Genomic DNA, 17,124 nt, shown 5'->3' with positions numbered 1-17,124 from the left:
GCAACAACTGTAGGAAACAGTCGATTCAGCGTGTACCAGCATCCCCTGTGGCATGGTTTACACACGACGAATCCAGACTAAAGAAAGGGGGGAGGAACCCACTCGCGTACCTAATAAATTGGCCACTCGGTGTATTTTAGTTCACGATATTGGCTTCGAGTTTTGCGTTTTTCCTTTTTCTCTTTTGTCTTAGATCTCTCACACTTCTTTCTATTCCGAACTCCAAACTCAAACCCGAACTCACTCTCTCGAACCCGAACTCATCATGTCCTCACCTCTCCTCTCTCTCTCTCTCTCTCCCTCCCTCCCTCCCCCACGATTTGCGATCTCCAAACTCGAACTCTAAGACTGTAACCCGCGCACCTCTAACAACTCAGCTCCCGACTCTCTTCTTCCTCTGACTCACATCGCGTTAATGCCGTGATATTACTGATATGTACTGTATGTTGGAAAGAGAAGGTTTTGCAGGTGTATCTTGTTATCGCGACTGTGATAGTTGGAATTTTCAATAATCGGTTAATTATTTTTTGTGAATCAACGCCTACCTATATGCCCGGTTCCCTCCGTTTTTCTCCATACTTGGAAGCGGTCATCAAATTTTTAATCATGAAATTCTGTTAACAGGAAATATTTGTGGAAGTCCTGCGTAATTCGTATTAACCAGTTTCCACTGTAGTTAGTACACAAGTCTTACGAGTCTATAAAATTTGAACAAAGATTTTCTTCACATTTATACACAACATCAAAAAAGCGGCCGCGGGCCACATACAAATAGCTGGCGGGCTGCAGGCACGCGGGCTACACTTCGTGAACCCCTGCCTTTATCCATAGCGGCAACTTTCCCTTAATGTCACGCTTCTCCAATTTGTACCGCAGTCATTTATGTGCAACAGCATCAAAAGCTTTCCTGAAATCCAAGTATATGATATTAAAATTATTTTTTCATCCAGTTCCTTTATGACCACATCATAGTGTCCAATCAAATTGGTGAGAGAAGATTACCCCTTAACAAACCTATGTTGTGTCTGAAATATAATTGCAGCCTTGTCTAAGTGATCCTGCGTTACTTCTTTTACCAGTGACTCCATTATTTTTCCTGGAACAGAAGTTAAACTAACAGCTCTGTAATTACTAGTGTTCTCCTTTGATCCCGCATTGTGAATTGGGGATACATTCTCACATCTCCGTACACGGGGACCTTCCCTGAATCCAAGGATGCTCCCATAATTATGTTTAAGGGTTTGCTTACTTCCTTCGCTGCCTCCTTTAATATAACTGGATATATTCCATCCACCCTAGGTGCCTTTCTTATGTTCTGATTAAACAGCATTAAATATATTAAAATCAGTATAGCATTAAAATATGCTTAGTTTCTGTAATTTTTGGTAACTTGTTTTATTACTTCCTTATTTTAGTGAGAGAGAAATTGAGAATAAATAGTAATCTTAAAAAAAAAAAAAATATATATATATATATATATATAAATAAATATATATATATGTATATAGTTTGTATTAATATATTGAATAAAGTATGCATAAATGGATGTGAAAATTGCACAAAGTGCCAGTAACTAGAAGGGTGAGGATAGTAGAAAAGGAAGTGTAGTAGATATGTGAAAGGTGAAAGAATATTAATATCTTAAAAGTTATGATGAATTAAGAAAATTATGTACTGAATTACAAAGCCAATAGAAGGTGGATGAACTGTAAAGTAAAATTAGTACAGTAAAATACAAATAAAACAAAAATTAAAATAAAAAATAAAAAGTGGTATAGCTGTCATCAGATATGGGGAGGAAACATATTTAGATAAAGGTCGAATATATAGGAAAGGCAAATGTGCAGAATCTGATGTCAGCTGAAGCAAATATTGATACATGATCAGGTATTTCATCAGGGGACTACACCTGACCATGTATCAGGAACTGCGTTTCTATACTTGTCCATAGTAGCAGAAGAAAGGTGAAAGGCCAAAAAGCAACAAAAAGGTAATTAGCACATTCTAATACAGTATGGACATGAAAACTATTTCATCAACTGAAAACTTTTTTTCATCCACTGTAACTTTTTAAAAAAATACACATTTAATATATATATATATATCCAATATTTTAAATAAAATAAAATAAAACATAAGCCAGTAGTATGGCAAAGACTGTAGAGCGAAAATTAACATAAAAATAACCCAAATAAACAAACGAACGAAAAGAAAGAATAGACATAAATAGTAGCCCAGAAACCCTTGTATAATTTCGAACTTTAAATCCAATTAACAAAAACTATACAAAATTTAGAATAATGCCAATTACATATTAATTTAGCGGTACCCCCCCCCCCCCCCGAGAGGTACCAGTTCCGAAAGACGTGAAATATCACCAAAAGAGGGTTAAAGGAACTACCAAACGATAACAAAATCAAAATAAATTAAAATAAAATAGACTGACCATCATGCCCCATATCGACAGAGGACCACGAGGCCAATAATGGTCATGGAATCGCTGCATTTCAATCGCTATACAAATCGTCGCCATGGTGAAAAGATCGAAGTACCAATTCACCCTCCCTCCTCCGATCGTTCCACCAATGCAGAGGATTTGTACGGCGGTGGTCCTTATGCAGCGAAAAATATTTATTTATTTACTTTATTATAATTTAACTTATGCTAATATTTAATATAATTCAATGATAGTATATAGGCAACTGAGGCTATTATACCTCGCAGCGCCGCCCAGCAGCGATACCATGAAGTTTAAATTTCATGAAAAATATGTGCCAGTTGGCGAGAAGAATTTAGTTGTATTTTTGGACCCCTGATACTATTGCATAATTAATTTACTTGTGAAAGAAACTAATAATTCTTTATCCTGGATTTTGTTTTTTTAATTGAGGGCTATTGTATACCACAGAAGGACGTTGCCGCATTCTCGGAAATGCCACTGTTCTCTTTGAGATTTGATATTGAACAGAATAGTTTGATTGTGGTAAGGCGCTACATCTTATTTATCATAACTTTGCTAATGTAAGAAACTTATTAATGGAATCTGAATTCAGATTCCAATAATAAGTTTCTGTAATAAGTGAAATAAGATTACATTTATGAACGCGTTATAAATAAGGCGTCGCTTACGTTGGAATGCCATTATATTTTCATTTTGGGACGAGGAAAGACTAAACGAAGAATGGAAACTATAATAATAATGCACGTTAGTCTTTCCATTATTTCTATGTGGTTCATCTGAATTGTTTGTGATATCAGTTCAAGACTGACATTGAGAAAACGAATCCAAGACGGCCTGAATCTAAAAACGAAAAAAATAATGATAATACAATAAAATAAAAGAAATAAAGTACCCTGCATTGTGTATCTCGCTCTTTCATTCTTATTATTTAAATGCAGTGAACGTAGAGAGGAAAGCGAACTGACACGAGCACTTGCTACTGTGATCTGTTCTGTTTCCATTAGGTCAGATGTCTACTTGAAAGAGGGAATCATTTTCTTTCCCAGCGCCCAGAAATAAGAACTAGAAAGAAACTATTGTTGTTTTCTTCAGTTGTTTTGTCTTACTGTTTTCTTTCTTTATCGCGATGTCTTTATTCAAAAGTCATTGAGAACTGCTGCTTAAGCGACAGCAGTACTTAATCAAAAATGACATTCGTGGGGTTGCTTGAGAAATAAATAGGCAGTTAGAGATGTTTCCTATTTTTGAGAACAAACAAACCGCTACAAGAAAAAGCTTTGATTAAGATTAAACTGGCACCAACGTTGTGCATTTGCTACTACTTTTGTTACTTTTTCGATGAATGAGTGCCAACTGCTGGCTACGCGCTATACCAGTAAAACACACACACCCAGCATCGCTTATTTCATCCAGTGTAAGGAGTGAGTTTAAAAACTCCCGTTCTTTAATCAAGTTAAGGAAAAGGCAAGGTCGGAAGGATGGGAATGAAACGTAAGAATCGGGAGGGGAAATAAGCAGGGGGAAGAAATTAAAACGATGAATTGAGAATGCAAGAAAATAAATCAAAAAGAAAGGATTGAGCTAAGATAATTGAGGCCATTGAGCTGAGTTAACTGAGGAGATAACTGTTTGGAAATTGTGTGCCTAAGGTAAAACTCGGATATTTAAATCACTATACAGTACTTAGCAATCACGTTTCATACTTGCATAAATACTAAAGGAAGAACTTAAAACATTAATATATATATAATCTAAAATTTAAATAGAGGGGTAAAAAGTAAAAGTAATAAAATATAAATAAGAAAAAATAGTAGTAAAAGCTAACGTGTTGCGTATAATAAACTTAAATAAAATATATGCTAGTAACATGGCAAACCAGTAGAGTGAAAATGAACTAACCAATAAAATAACAAAAATTAAAAGTAGCAAATATAAAATAACAAAAAATAAAAATAATAATTTTTAGCGTTCGAAATGCAGTGATTCCCTGACTATTATTGGCCTCGTGGTCCTCTGTCGAGATGGGACATAATGGTCAGTCTATTTTATTTTATTAATTATTATTTTTAGTTCATTTAGTCACGTATTATTGGTAGTCCACGCTTCCACTTTAGTGAGATTTCACATAATTCGGAAACGGTTGCCAATTTAAATATATATATATATATATATATATTTTTTTTTTTTTTTTAATTTCATGTAAAATAGGTGCCAGGTATCGAGAAGAATCTAGTTGTATTTTTGAATCCCTGATACTGTTACATAACTAATTTACTTGTGAAAATATCGAAAGCAACATATAATAATGTGTAATAATAAATGCATCTCGTGCAATTACTAGTAATAATTTATTGCTCTGCTATGTGTCCTGTGTGTTAAGCGCCAAAGAAACTGAGGCTATGAGGCGTTATATTGTGTTTGTAATTGCCTTCATTCTCTGGCCGGTTTGACTGTTTGCGGGAGAAAAACCGTGTTATCCTCGCTTGAGATAACTCAGCTAGTTTGTAAGAAGAAAAAAAAAAAAAACAAACTTTTCGCATCACTGATTTTCCACAAGGTGTAAGAAGGACGTTGATATAGCCATGCTCTATCCACTGTGCTGCCGGCGAGGGCTTGTTCTGCTAGCAGTTATTAATTTAAGTTATTATTAGTAAGCCTGACGATGTAGCAATGTAAACTTTGTTTCTAAAGTCGCTCCGTTAAATGAATTATTTCCCCCGATACTAAAACTGTAGGGATTTTATGATGGTCGTTCAACACGTTCGTATTTTGAGTTCGAATAATACTGACTTACATTTTATGCGCAATTAACGTACGGGGAGTTCGGAAAGTTCCCCGTATCTTTCTCTCCCATAAAAATAAAATGGGATGAATATAAATAAAGCAGAAAGTCATTATTAACAACAGTTACACATGCAGTGTGTGTGTACTGATGTTTCTTTAACACAGTGATGTGCTGTGCGAGAATCGACTCAGCAACTTGCGTCTAAATAAATTTTGGATCTTTCCTGGTTTTCCAGTGTTTCGTTACATGAGCTCATGTGACATCACTCTCCTTTCTTCAAAGTATGAAAAGTGGCTGATCAGCTAGTCCACCTATATTGTGAAGGAAGAAGAGTAATATCGCAGAGCTCATGTAACGACACACTAGTAAAATCCTGAAAGATCTAAAATGATTTTAACGCAAGTTGCTGTGTCGATTCTCGCAATGAGTCGATTCTCGATTCATTGCACATCGATGTCAATAATTTTGTGTTAATGAAATAGCAGTGCGCACCCAAAAACACTCTGGTTGAGTAACGATTCGAACACCTACGTTATTAGACAGATGTCATCCTGGATGACTTCTGCTTGATCCCAAAAGTAAAGGATCGTTTTAGGAAATTTTCTGGTGACCGTACTATAGCTGTTTTGACTAATTGGTTGTGGAATCCAGGCTTTGAAGCACCATTAGACCAAATACATTATAGTTCTTGGGGAATACGTTGGAAAAAAAAAACTGAAAAAGTTTTTTTTTAAATATATTTTTTTAAACAAAAAAAAAACTTAACTTCGGCTCAAATGATGACAGAATATGAAGGGATTGGGGGGGGGGGAGATCTACTTCTCATTAAATTTTACTTCTGGTTCATTTTATTTAAATAGTAATAAAGAGTGCATCAGTTACAACGGCATATACTGTATTTGAATTTCATGTAAACTATTTTCACTTATAATAATGACTATAAACATTGCAACAGTATTTGGTTTACGTGAATAGAGAAAGATGATATTATTGAAAACCATCTTCTCTTTACGATGTAAACTAGAGATATTCTGAGAGCTCTTGCAATAATTAAGCCTTTCGATTTCTGTAAGAATGTAAGTTTCTGTGTAGAATGTATTGTTTCTTGCTGAAACAGCCATTTTACTCTGTTTTACACAATTGTGCACATCCGACCTGTATACTGTACAGGGTGTCTATAAATTATTCATCTGATTATGAAGCGCGATTAAAATTTTATTGTAATAGGTATTGTAAAACGGTTTTGCTGCACTTAATAAAGCAACTCAAAGAATTTCTTATCACTCAACAACACTTCAGTAAACCTCCACATGGGAACTTTTGGTAGTATGTAGAATGTCAAGACAATAGCTGATTTTAAAGATACCTATTACAATAAAAATTTAATCGAGCTTCATAATCAGGTGATAACTTATAGACACCCTGTATCAAGTAAGGAAATGTTGTCTTTCCATAAAAGAGTAATAATAACAATTTAAAAGAATTCAGATTTTCATACCTGGACCCTGGCTTCACTTAGATTTACTTTGCGAGCAAGTTCCTCTCTTACGAAGGCATCTGGGTAATGAGTTCTTTCAAACACTTTTTCCAAAGCACTGAGCTGATGCGCGGTGAATGTAGTCCGATTACGTCGTGGCTTTTTTCGGCGATGATTTTCTCCGTCGGGTGAATTGTCTGTGAATTATCAACATATAAGGAAATCAAGTCTCAGACAGAAGTGGCAACTCAAATAATTGATTTAAGACATCCACAGATTACATAGCAATAAAAATACCTTGTAGTTACTTTAAAACTTATAAAATAACTACAAGCTATTCGGCCTAGTTTTAGTTTATATTTGTGAAAATCAGTGGACTATATGGGCTTTTTTATGTGTTTGCTTTCAGCCTACAGAGTATTTTAAATTTGTTTAAAAGACAGCACACTGTACGACACTACCAGGACTTCTCCTTATTCGTCAAAAAAGCCAAAGTTCATTCTGCTGTGAGAGATAGACCGTAGTGTTTTCCTATGCATTTTAGACTCTATAGGTCGATAAAACACATAAAAATTCACATAAAAGGAAAAAGGTATTCTGTACTTTTCAAAAATTCTGTTGTTATTTCTACTATTAATTCACACTCTACAATTCTAACCGTTCATGAAAAGGTTTGCTAAAAATATATATATTTTTATTCCTCTTCTCTGTCATTAATTCAGTTAAAAGAACAGTATTGTAAATTAAAATCTGAAAAATAAGAATTTTTCAGCAAAACTTAAAAAAAAGTTTGAAACAGTAAACTTCAGGAAATGTTGCTCCTCTCTCTCTCTTTTATATATACTTATATATGAAAGTTAAGCAACAAATCAAAATTTGTGATTCTATACTGATATAAATAAATTTTCTGTGATAACTACTTAAGGTCAAAAGAGTATAAATAAAGTAAATAACACGAGGTATGATCATTTAATGGGCGGACTGGTGCAAGATTTTATGTTTACCGCGCGAACTTTCCATTACTGCCGCTGGAGGCGCTCTCCTTGATCACTACTGAGCAGACTGTGTGCGCATGCCAGTACTTGTTAAGCTAGTGTTACGTGAAGAGAGTTTTTAGCCGCGTGTCACTGACGTTCATTTTGAAGCAAATATCATGTGTGACATACAGATTGAACAGCGATATGTGATTCGTTATTGTGTCAGACTGTGCTTGAATGCATCGGAAACAGTAAGAGATGAGTGAAGCGTATGGTAATGAGTGTCTTGGTAGGACGACCGTACTCCGGTGTTGTGACCGAATATTCCGGTGTGAAGTGGTTTCTCCTTCAAGACAATGCCAGACCCCATACGGTTAATAATGTGCAGGCAGTGATCACTGCCATAGGTACTGAGGTTCTGCCACATCCCCCTTATTCACCAGACTTATCACCCTTATGATTTCTTCCTGTTTCCACTACTGAAGAAGCTCTGAAAGGCAAGCTTTTCGCGTTCGACACAACGATGCTCGCAGAGCCACAACGGAAGCACTTCGTAGTCTTTCGAAAAATGGCTTGCAAGAAGCATTTAATGTGTGGGTACGAAGGTAGCGAAAGGGGTATAAAGTTCAAGGGAGAATATTTCGAAAAGGAAAAAATCTACAGAAGATTCAGATGATGAAAATTAAGATAAGATCTTGCACCAGTTCGCAAAGTAAATGACCATCCCCTCGTAATCATGGCGCTGTCACACAGAGATAGGAGAGTCATCCGGAAATTAATTTTCAATTTTTTTTTTTCTTGCATTAGAACCTCTTGCGAAAAACTCTTGCTCCTGCCCCGTTAATCAGCACTTTGTCTCATGCTGAAATTTTGGCGTGTATTGAAAAGCATTTTCCGGATAAGCGTTGTTTTAAAGATCATAAAAAATGGAAATCTGATAAAGGAGCAGGGTCTATCCACACGTTCGAACCCTGTTTTATTCCAGGGATGACACGATGCATCCAAGTTGCATCCTCTGTCACAGATATGTTCAGGAAGTAATCCTCTTTAATATGACAAAGTTATAAAAGAGATGGATTCAAGGAACAACTTGGACATTATTTACCTTGATGTCCGTAAAGCTTTTGATACGCTTTCTCACTAAAGGCTATTCAGGATCCTTCCTTGAAACCCTTGGACTAAGGCTAAAAGATAAGAGACAGAGACTCGGTTCTAAATATAAGTTTTCCCTAGGGAATAGAAATTCAGGCGTTACTTAGAAGGTGAGGGAATTGGTTCAGGACGAAAACCTTAGGGATTACGATTCACAGTCATACATAAACTTTGCTGTGCAGTGTAAATAGTCCGCTAGGAAGGCACGTGGTATCCTTCGCAAATAAAGAAAGCAATATCATTGTCTCTTTTTTCAAAGACGATGGTGAGACCGAATTTAGAATATTGTATGCAGGTCTGGAGGCTACACTTGAAAGATATGAACTTCTATAGAGGGTTCAGAGAAGAGCAACCACATTGGTGAGGATTGTTAATCGATATTCATATGAAGAACGACTTAGAAGATGCAGACTGCAAAGTTTGGCAAGCCAATGACATATTAGGAACGGTGGATTGATAGAGGTATAAAGGCCTGAAGAGAATCAGTAAAATAAACGAGAGAGAGGGGTATATTCATAACAAAAATATGAAATTTGTGGAGTAACAGAAGGCTGGATCTCATGAAGTTTGCTTTCAAACAGCGTGTTGTAGTCATTGTAGCAGTAGTGGCAAATGGTGCAAGAAAGCAAACTTATATAACATCAGCCAAAAAAATATATATATGCACTTCTTCCATTCATACCTTCCAAGAATTTCTCTAGTTCTTTCTTGAATTTATTCAAACCACTTCCTTAATAACAGATGGAAATCTATTCCAACAATCAACCACCCGCTAGCTGAAGGCAAACTTACATCTATTCTGCAACCATCCTTCCTCAACTTAATTTATGCACCCTCATGTGAATGGCCTTCTTCTTCAGCAACAGGAAGAAGGCCATTCACATTCATCTTACTCAATTCATTCAAGGCGTTAAACACCTCAATCAGATTACCCCCCAGTCTCCAGAAGATGCAATTTTCAGAATTGAAGCCTTTCTAGGTAAGAGCACCCTTTTGTTCCCTTTACCAGTCTAGTTGCCTTTCTCTGCACCCGTTCCATCAGATATACATCTTAAAGTGAGGCCTCGAGACCTGTATACAATACTCAAGATGAAGCCTAATCATGGCCTTGTACAAAGGGATACTCACCTCCTTATCCCTGCTAGCAAAGTTTCTATGTATCATTGACAGAAACTTATGAGCTGTTCTGGCAGCATGTCTGCAGTTCTCAGAGAATTTCATATCTGACTGCACAATTATCCCCAGGGCTTTTTCATTTCCCACTATCCTAAGTATAGTAGCATACAGTTTATAAGTTACTCTGGGATTACTGCAACCCATATGCAGTACCTTGCATATATCAATGTTAAATTTAAACTGTCATTTCTCAGCCCACTGACCCAATTTTCCTAGATCTTATTGCAGTATATCATCCTAATTACTGTCGTTAACCACCCTCCCAACCTTCTTATCATCTACAAACTTGGACATTAAGCCTGATATACCTTCATCAATACCATTGATAAATATTGAAAACAACAGTGGGACCGGCACTGAAACCGCTGAAATCTGTGGAATTCCACTGATAACTTTAGTCCACGAAGAGCAGTGCCCATCGATAACCACTCCTCTCTTTGTCTTCTTCCCCTTAACCAACCCTTTACTCATAGCAGTAACTTGCTCTTAATGCCACATTGCTGCAGTTTAGACGGCAGTCTTTTATGTGCAGCGATATCAAAAGCCTTCCTGAAATCCTAGTATACGATATCAAAATCATTTTTTGCATCCAGTTTCTTGGTCACTGCATCGTAGTAACGTATCACATTGGTTAGACAAAGAGCGCCCCTTAACAAACCCATACTGTGTCTGAATTATAACTGCAGTTTTTCTAGATGATCCTGCAATGCTTTTTTTTTAACCAGTGACTCCATTATTTTCCCTGGAACAGATGTTAGGCTGACAGGTCCGTAATTACTTACGTCACATTTTGATCCCCTTTGATGAATTCGCACTACTTCCATTCGCACATCTTCAGTCCATAGCGACCTCCCCTGAATCCAAGGATGGTCTCATAATTATGGCTTAAGGCGTGCTTACCTCCTTTGCTGCCTCTTTTAATATTAAAAGAGTTGGATAGATTCCATCCAACCCAGGTGCCTTTTTTATGTTCAGCTTCAACAGTTCCTCTTCCACTTTCAGTTTTCACAAAGTCATTTAGCTCCCGATTGGAGTTTGATGAACTTTTGGCATTCCCTCCCCTAAAATTGCTCATGTGTGAATGAAGATGCAGAATACCTATTCAACAATCTCAACAGGATCATCAACAGTTAACCCATTGACATCAAATGGCCCAATGTAATTCAATCCCGTCCTTCTACTGTTAATGTAAGCACAGAGATCTGCTGCTGTTCTTTTCATTCTTTACCAGAGACTTTTCGTAATCTTCCTTAGCTTGCCTAACTTGCTTTGCGACTTGATTACAAGTTAGTTTATATCTTACATAGGCTTCTGTATCACCTGATAATTTATATACATCCCATGCATTTTTCTTCCCTGCCACGAGTCTCATCAATTCATTTGACATTCATTTAGGTCTAAGGCTTGAACAGTATTTGTTAGTTGGCATGAAAAGCCTAGTAACTTCTATTATTATTTCCTTGAATGCTACTAATTTAGAATTTGATTTTGGTAACATCATCAGTTGGTCCCATTGCATAGGCGCCTCTGTAGCCAGGTGGGCAGGAGCAGCAGCGCCTAGCACATGCTTCTTGATTAGACCGGGGTTCGAGCCCGTGCCCACCAGATGCGGAAAGTTCAGGGAATGACCACCGCATATCCCCGGAGCAATATGGCCTTAGTTGCTAATGCTCCTGAAAACCAAACAGTTGCAGTCGCAGTCCCATTGCATAGTACGTATTTAAAAACTGTTTAAAGACGACTGTAGTTGCCCTAATCCCTGTAGTCAATCCCTGAGGGTGCTGGATTTTAAAACACTTAATATTTATATTAAGGTCCGCTTAAGGAAGGAAGTTGTTCGAAATTGGTTTAAATTATTTTAACTAATTTAATGATTTTAACTTTTATACACCGCGATCATTTTAATGGTTTTATTATTAGACATAATGGCTTCTGGCACTCAGAGTTGTGCGTTGGTGGTCGTGCTGAGAGATCTTGACTATCGATCGCGGATATGTCGGACCATTCATATGTCTTTGAGGGAGGGAAGCCATTGAGTAATTTTACGTCTGATTGAATTCAGGAGTGTGTCGTGGTGAAGTATTATACAAAAAAGCATTGAGGTAAATTCCTCTTTATTTCTATATATATAAATCACTTAATGTATTAATGTCATCTCAGCACAAACTGCAAACTTGAGTCCTCGTTCTTACTTTGATGTCTGTATACGATATCTATACACCTGTATTTAATATCCCTAAATTCTTGAAAATAATATTTGCTGCTCTCACCTGACATCATTGTTTATATTTGAAGTAACTGTAACAATATAATATAGGATGGTGGGAAATATAAAATATGTTTGATTTTAATCGCGACAACTTTTCTCCTTATAGTTATAGGCTAGGCATACCCTTCTTTCCTAACACACGCAAAATAATGATAATGAACATTAAAGGCAGTGAACAAATGGCACGGCATTACATGGTGAAGAACACATTGGATTAAAAGTAAAATTTTGTTTGAAGATAAATAAAGCAATTGCCCTGTCATGGTTGTCGAAGAGTATAATTTGGTAAAGTTGAAAGCGATATTGGATAGCCACTTTTCTGAATGATAGAATTTTATTTATTTTATTTTATTTTATTTTTGGCTGATACTTCTTGGCATCATTTAAATAAACAAATTTTCTACTTATACTTCGGTACCACCAGACGTGGCCAAAATAGTTCACTAGGTAGAGAGAGAATACAAGAACAGCACTCGTATTCAGTAATCAGCGTGCTTGACTATGGTTATTCAAGCGCATGTACCTAACATACCCTCGTACTTGACCACTCGGCTATGGTGGGCTCCCTGCCTTTATCATACTGTAACGTTGAGCTTGTTGTAGGCACAATTCCGTATACTATGTGTGAGATTTTGCCATGTGGTTGTCTATCAGCTATCGTAAAAACCCACCTTATTGAAACCAATATTGTTATGCACAATTTCTTGCACAAGTGACTTCGAAATCTGCAGTTCTACCATTTTACTAAGAATAAACGCTTCTTTTCATAAATTATTTGTTCGCCGAACATGATGTCTTCGGTTTGTATGGGTCTGCGTCTGTTAGTCGGTCAGCCAGGATGGTCAAACCAATCGTAAACTCCCGGACATGACCTTTGCTACTGAACAGACATAACGAGTTCTAAATATACGACTCAAGTTCAAAGTTAATTTCGCTACCTGTATTCCCTTTAGCTCACAAAAATCTAACAACATCCCTGAAAAAAGTGGTGAAAGTAAACCCAGCGATACCTTCGGAAGTTACGTTAGGGCTCCATATGTCCATGAGCATCCTTAAGTGCATCCAAGATCAATGGAGAGTTGCATTCAAGGCTTTTCATAGCTGAGCAGCTGTCACAAATCTCACATCACACCAAACAAACTCCTCCAGGCATTCTTTGCAGGGACACCTGGCACCAGGAGCGTTCCTAGGGTATGTGCCGCCTGGGTACCAATTGAAATTTGGCGCCCTCTTTAAAATTTTTTTCTTACGTGTATGTAAATTTCAGGTTTTCAGGCGTCCCTTGAACTTTGTCGCCCGGGTGCAGTTCACCCCTTTCACCCTCGGGATGGCCCGCCCCTGCCTGGCACATCATTCTTGAACATTTGATGGTAGAAAAAGATTGTATGGAGCAGCGAGTCCCACCACCGTCTTCAGATAATGCAGTCGAGTGTGGGTAGGGAAAATGCCAGGGGAGACATTATCTACAGTAATATATTGTGCTCAAAATGAAGTTCGGAGGAGGCAGGGTCCTTATACTGACTGCTTCTGGTGCAGACTCCGACCATTAGTTGTAATACCAAAATTCATCAATACCGAGTTGAACACTGACATCTTGGACAGTTTCGTGGTGCCCGCACGCTGGGACGGAAGTGATTCCTCCATATTCCAGCACGATAATGCTCCTTACTATTTACGGAGCAGCATAAAAAACCTGGTTTGAGGAAAATTATGCCCAACAAAACTTCACTGAAATGAGCGACAACTTTCCATTTAGACCATGGTCGCCATAGCTAAAACTGGTTTTTATTTCTCAGTGTATTGAGAAATATCCTCTTCTGAAAGATTCTTTTCTTAGGTTGAACGAGTGTTTTTAGTCAGCGTAAGTGCTGCCTTTTCTAATAATAAAATTATTAAATCAAGATACTGACCAGTGCTAGAAGACAAACATTTTAACAATACTGTATCTTATATAATGACCCTAAATGCTATGCCACTACTATCTTATATAATGAAATATACGTTTGTACACCAAGCTAGCCAATAAAATTCAATGTCATATTTCCCTTTAGGACCTTAAAAAATAAAAGTTTTCTCAAGATTATTTTAATGCTTGGATGGGTTTCATTTTTTAATGATATTTCAGTATATTGAGATTAATAAATAAATTGTGTTTTCTGCCCTGGAATTTTTTTTTTTTTTCTTTTCTTTTTTTTTTTTTTATGTTGCTCACCAGTATTAAAAGATTAGACAGTCTTCTTGAACTGGGGCTAACAGCACCTAAAGTGAAATTAAATTAAAATAGTTATTTGCTGTTCGCTGACTAAAGATCAAGTAACTCAATTGATTTTCGTCTTGAGAGAAAAAAGAAAGCATTATATGTCGCATAAAATTGTGAAAAAACAGCCAATGTACAGATAATGAATTTTATGGTGCGAGTAACCATCAGCTCGCAGAGCTTAATATCTCTCTAAGTAAAAAGTTAATAAGCTGTAGGTAACAAAATATGATACTGACTTTTCCGAACACTTTACATTTTTAAATGCAATTGATTCGAACTTCATTTTAGCTGACAATAACGTTACACCTTACAAGGTTTTGCTAGTGGACCTGTTCACAGAGAATTAGTATTTAAAAGTTATGAATTGCTCTGCATAGTCTTAACAGTCTTACAATCTTATTTTTCAAGAATAAGATTGTAAGACGACTGTGCAGGACATTCCATACAATCTGATTCCTAACTAATTCCAAGCCTACTATAAAATTACAATATTATTGTAAGATTGTGTTTCTAGAGTAGTGTTGGAATCAGTTAGGGAAAGTGCAACACTATTTAATCTTGTAACCGGTTACAATCAAATGTTGTTGTGAAATAAAGAAGACAAATTGAACAGCACTCTTCAAGATATCTCCGATCTCGTAGCCCCGATAACTTAAGGCCAATCATACACGGGGGCGCCTCCATAGCCAGGTGGGAAGGAGCAGCAGTGCGTAGCACACGCTTCTTGATTAGACCGGGGTTTGAGCCCGTGACCACCAAATACGGAGGATGCGGTAAGGTCAGGGAATGACCACCGCATATCCCCGGAGCAATATGGCCTTAGTTGCTAATGCTCCTAAAAACCAAATAACAAATAAACAACAAACAATCATACACGGAAGTGCAGAAAGTTACTGCCTTTCTCATTCTCAGCTGAAGAGACATGCTGGAATGGATTAGTGTGAGTTCGAGATCCACAATAGCGTTATTCTTCGTTAACTATTTATGCTTCATTGTTTACAATTCGTCCTTTTTGGTCAACAAATTAGTGATGGATGTTTGTATGTTGGTTTTTAGTGAGGAAAGTTCAGTAGAAACCCATTGAGACCACATAGCTATTATCTATTATGCCGATTCACTATTAGACAGGATACTTTCCTCATAAAAATTAAAAAGTTCCAGATGGCCTGCTGCTGCTGCTGCATTTCAGCGTCCAACCAGATTTGGCATCCTTCAGTATCTTTTCCCGAGTCTCAAAGATATGAAAACCACGGAGAGACACAAGTCAAGCGCCTCCAATTGCATTTCACCTAATACAGTGTAAAGCTTTTTGTTCTTAAGGCTACATGCACTCATATGCAATATTTCTCCATACTTCCGAGCTATGAAAGAAACTCCAGATTCCTTAAAGTTCAGAAGGAAGACCCTTGGTGATAGAAAAAGTATTAGTATTAGTATTAGTATTAGTAGTAGAGGCATTTGATGCAAGAAAGCAAGCTTATGCAGCATCAGCCAAAAAAAAAAAAAAAAAAAAAAAACCCACTTCCACTTCACCCCTCTGTTCGTTCAAAATACCTGTCCAGCTGAGCCTTAAACTTATTTAGGCTATCAACCTCCACCACAAGGGATGGCAGTCTGTTCCACCAACCAACCACCCGCTGGCTAAAGGCAAATTTCCGCACGTCTATCCTACATCTGTCTTTCCTCAATTTGAATTTATGCCCTCTCAGGTGATTTTTCTGAGCTAGAGGAAGAATCCCATCAGCATTGAGCATGCTTAAACCATTCAAGGCTTTATACACCTCTATCAGATCACCTCGCTGGTGCCTAGTCTCCAGACACTGTAATTTGCAAAACTTAAGCCTTTCTTCGTAAGAGCACCCCTTTGTTCCATTCACTAATCTTGTTGCCCTTCTCTGTACTCGTTCCAGCAGCTCTACATCCTTCTTGAAATGAGGCCTCCAGACCTGTATACAGTACTCTAGGTGTGGCCTGACCATTGCCTTATACAATGGAATAATCACCTCCTTATCCCTGCTGGAAAAATTCCTGTATATCATTGACAATACTCCATGAGCTACTCTTGCAGCCCGTCTGCACTGCTCAGAGAACTTCATATCTGCCTGCACAATCACCCCCAAGTCCCTTTCATTCTCTACCACTGTCAGTGTAGTACCACAGAGTTGATACGTTGCTCTGGGTTTGCTGTTTCCCATGTGTAGTACTTTACATTTGTCAATGTTAAACTTCATTTGCCACCTCTCAGCCCATCTGCTCAACCTTTCCAGATCCTGTTGCAGCAGCATAGTGTCAGTAGTGTCCTTGACAACCCTGCCAACCTTTGTATCATCTGCAAACACTTGGACATTAAGCTTGATATACCATCATCAATATCATTTATAAATACAGAAAACAAAAATGGACCCAACACTGAGCCCTGAGGGACTCCACTAATAACATTAGTCCACGATGAGGAGTGTCCATTGATTACCACTCTCTGTCTTTTCCCCCTCAACCACCCCTTTATCCATAGCAGCAATTTGCCTCCAATGTCACACTGCTCCAATTTGTGTAGCAGTCTTCCATGT

At 37.4% G+C, this 17,124-nt stretch overlaps 1 protein-coding gene across 1 annotated transcript in view; it reads right to left on the bottom strand.

The window, feature by feature from the left end:
• LOC150089544 (paired mesoderm homeobox protein 2-like) overlaps nt 1-17,124 on the bottom strand; it is a 70,399-nt gene that overhangs the window by 20,412 nt on the left and 32,863 nt on the right. Inside the window, exon 2 of the mRNA XM_090390022.1 lies at nt 6,745-6,920. Coding sequence (XP_090246148.1) covers nt 6,745-6,920 — 176 coding nt within the window. The remainder of the gene's footprint in view (nt 1-6,744; nt 6,921-17,124) is intronic.

The sequence above is a fragment of the Mastigoproctus giganteus genome, chromosome 2 (genome assembly GCF_048544385.1).
Source record: "Mastigoproctus giganteus isolate SK-2022 chromosome 2, ASM4854438v1, whole genome shotgun sequence".
NCBI classification, from domain to species: Eukaryota; Metazoa; Arthropoda; class Arachnida; order Uropygi; family Thelyphonidae; genus Mastigoproctus; species Mastigoproctus giganteus.
Note: the sequence above shows the minus strand (reverse complement) of the source record. Positions and strands in the feature narration are given on the sequence as shown.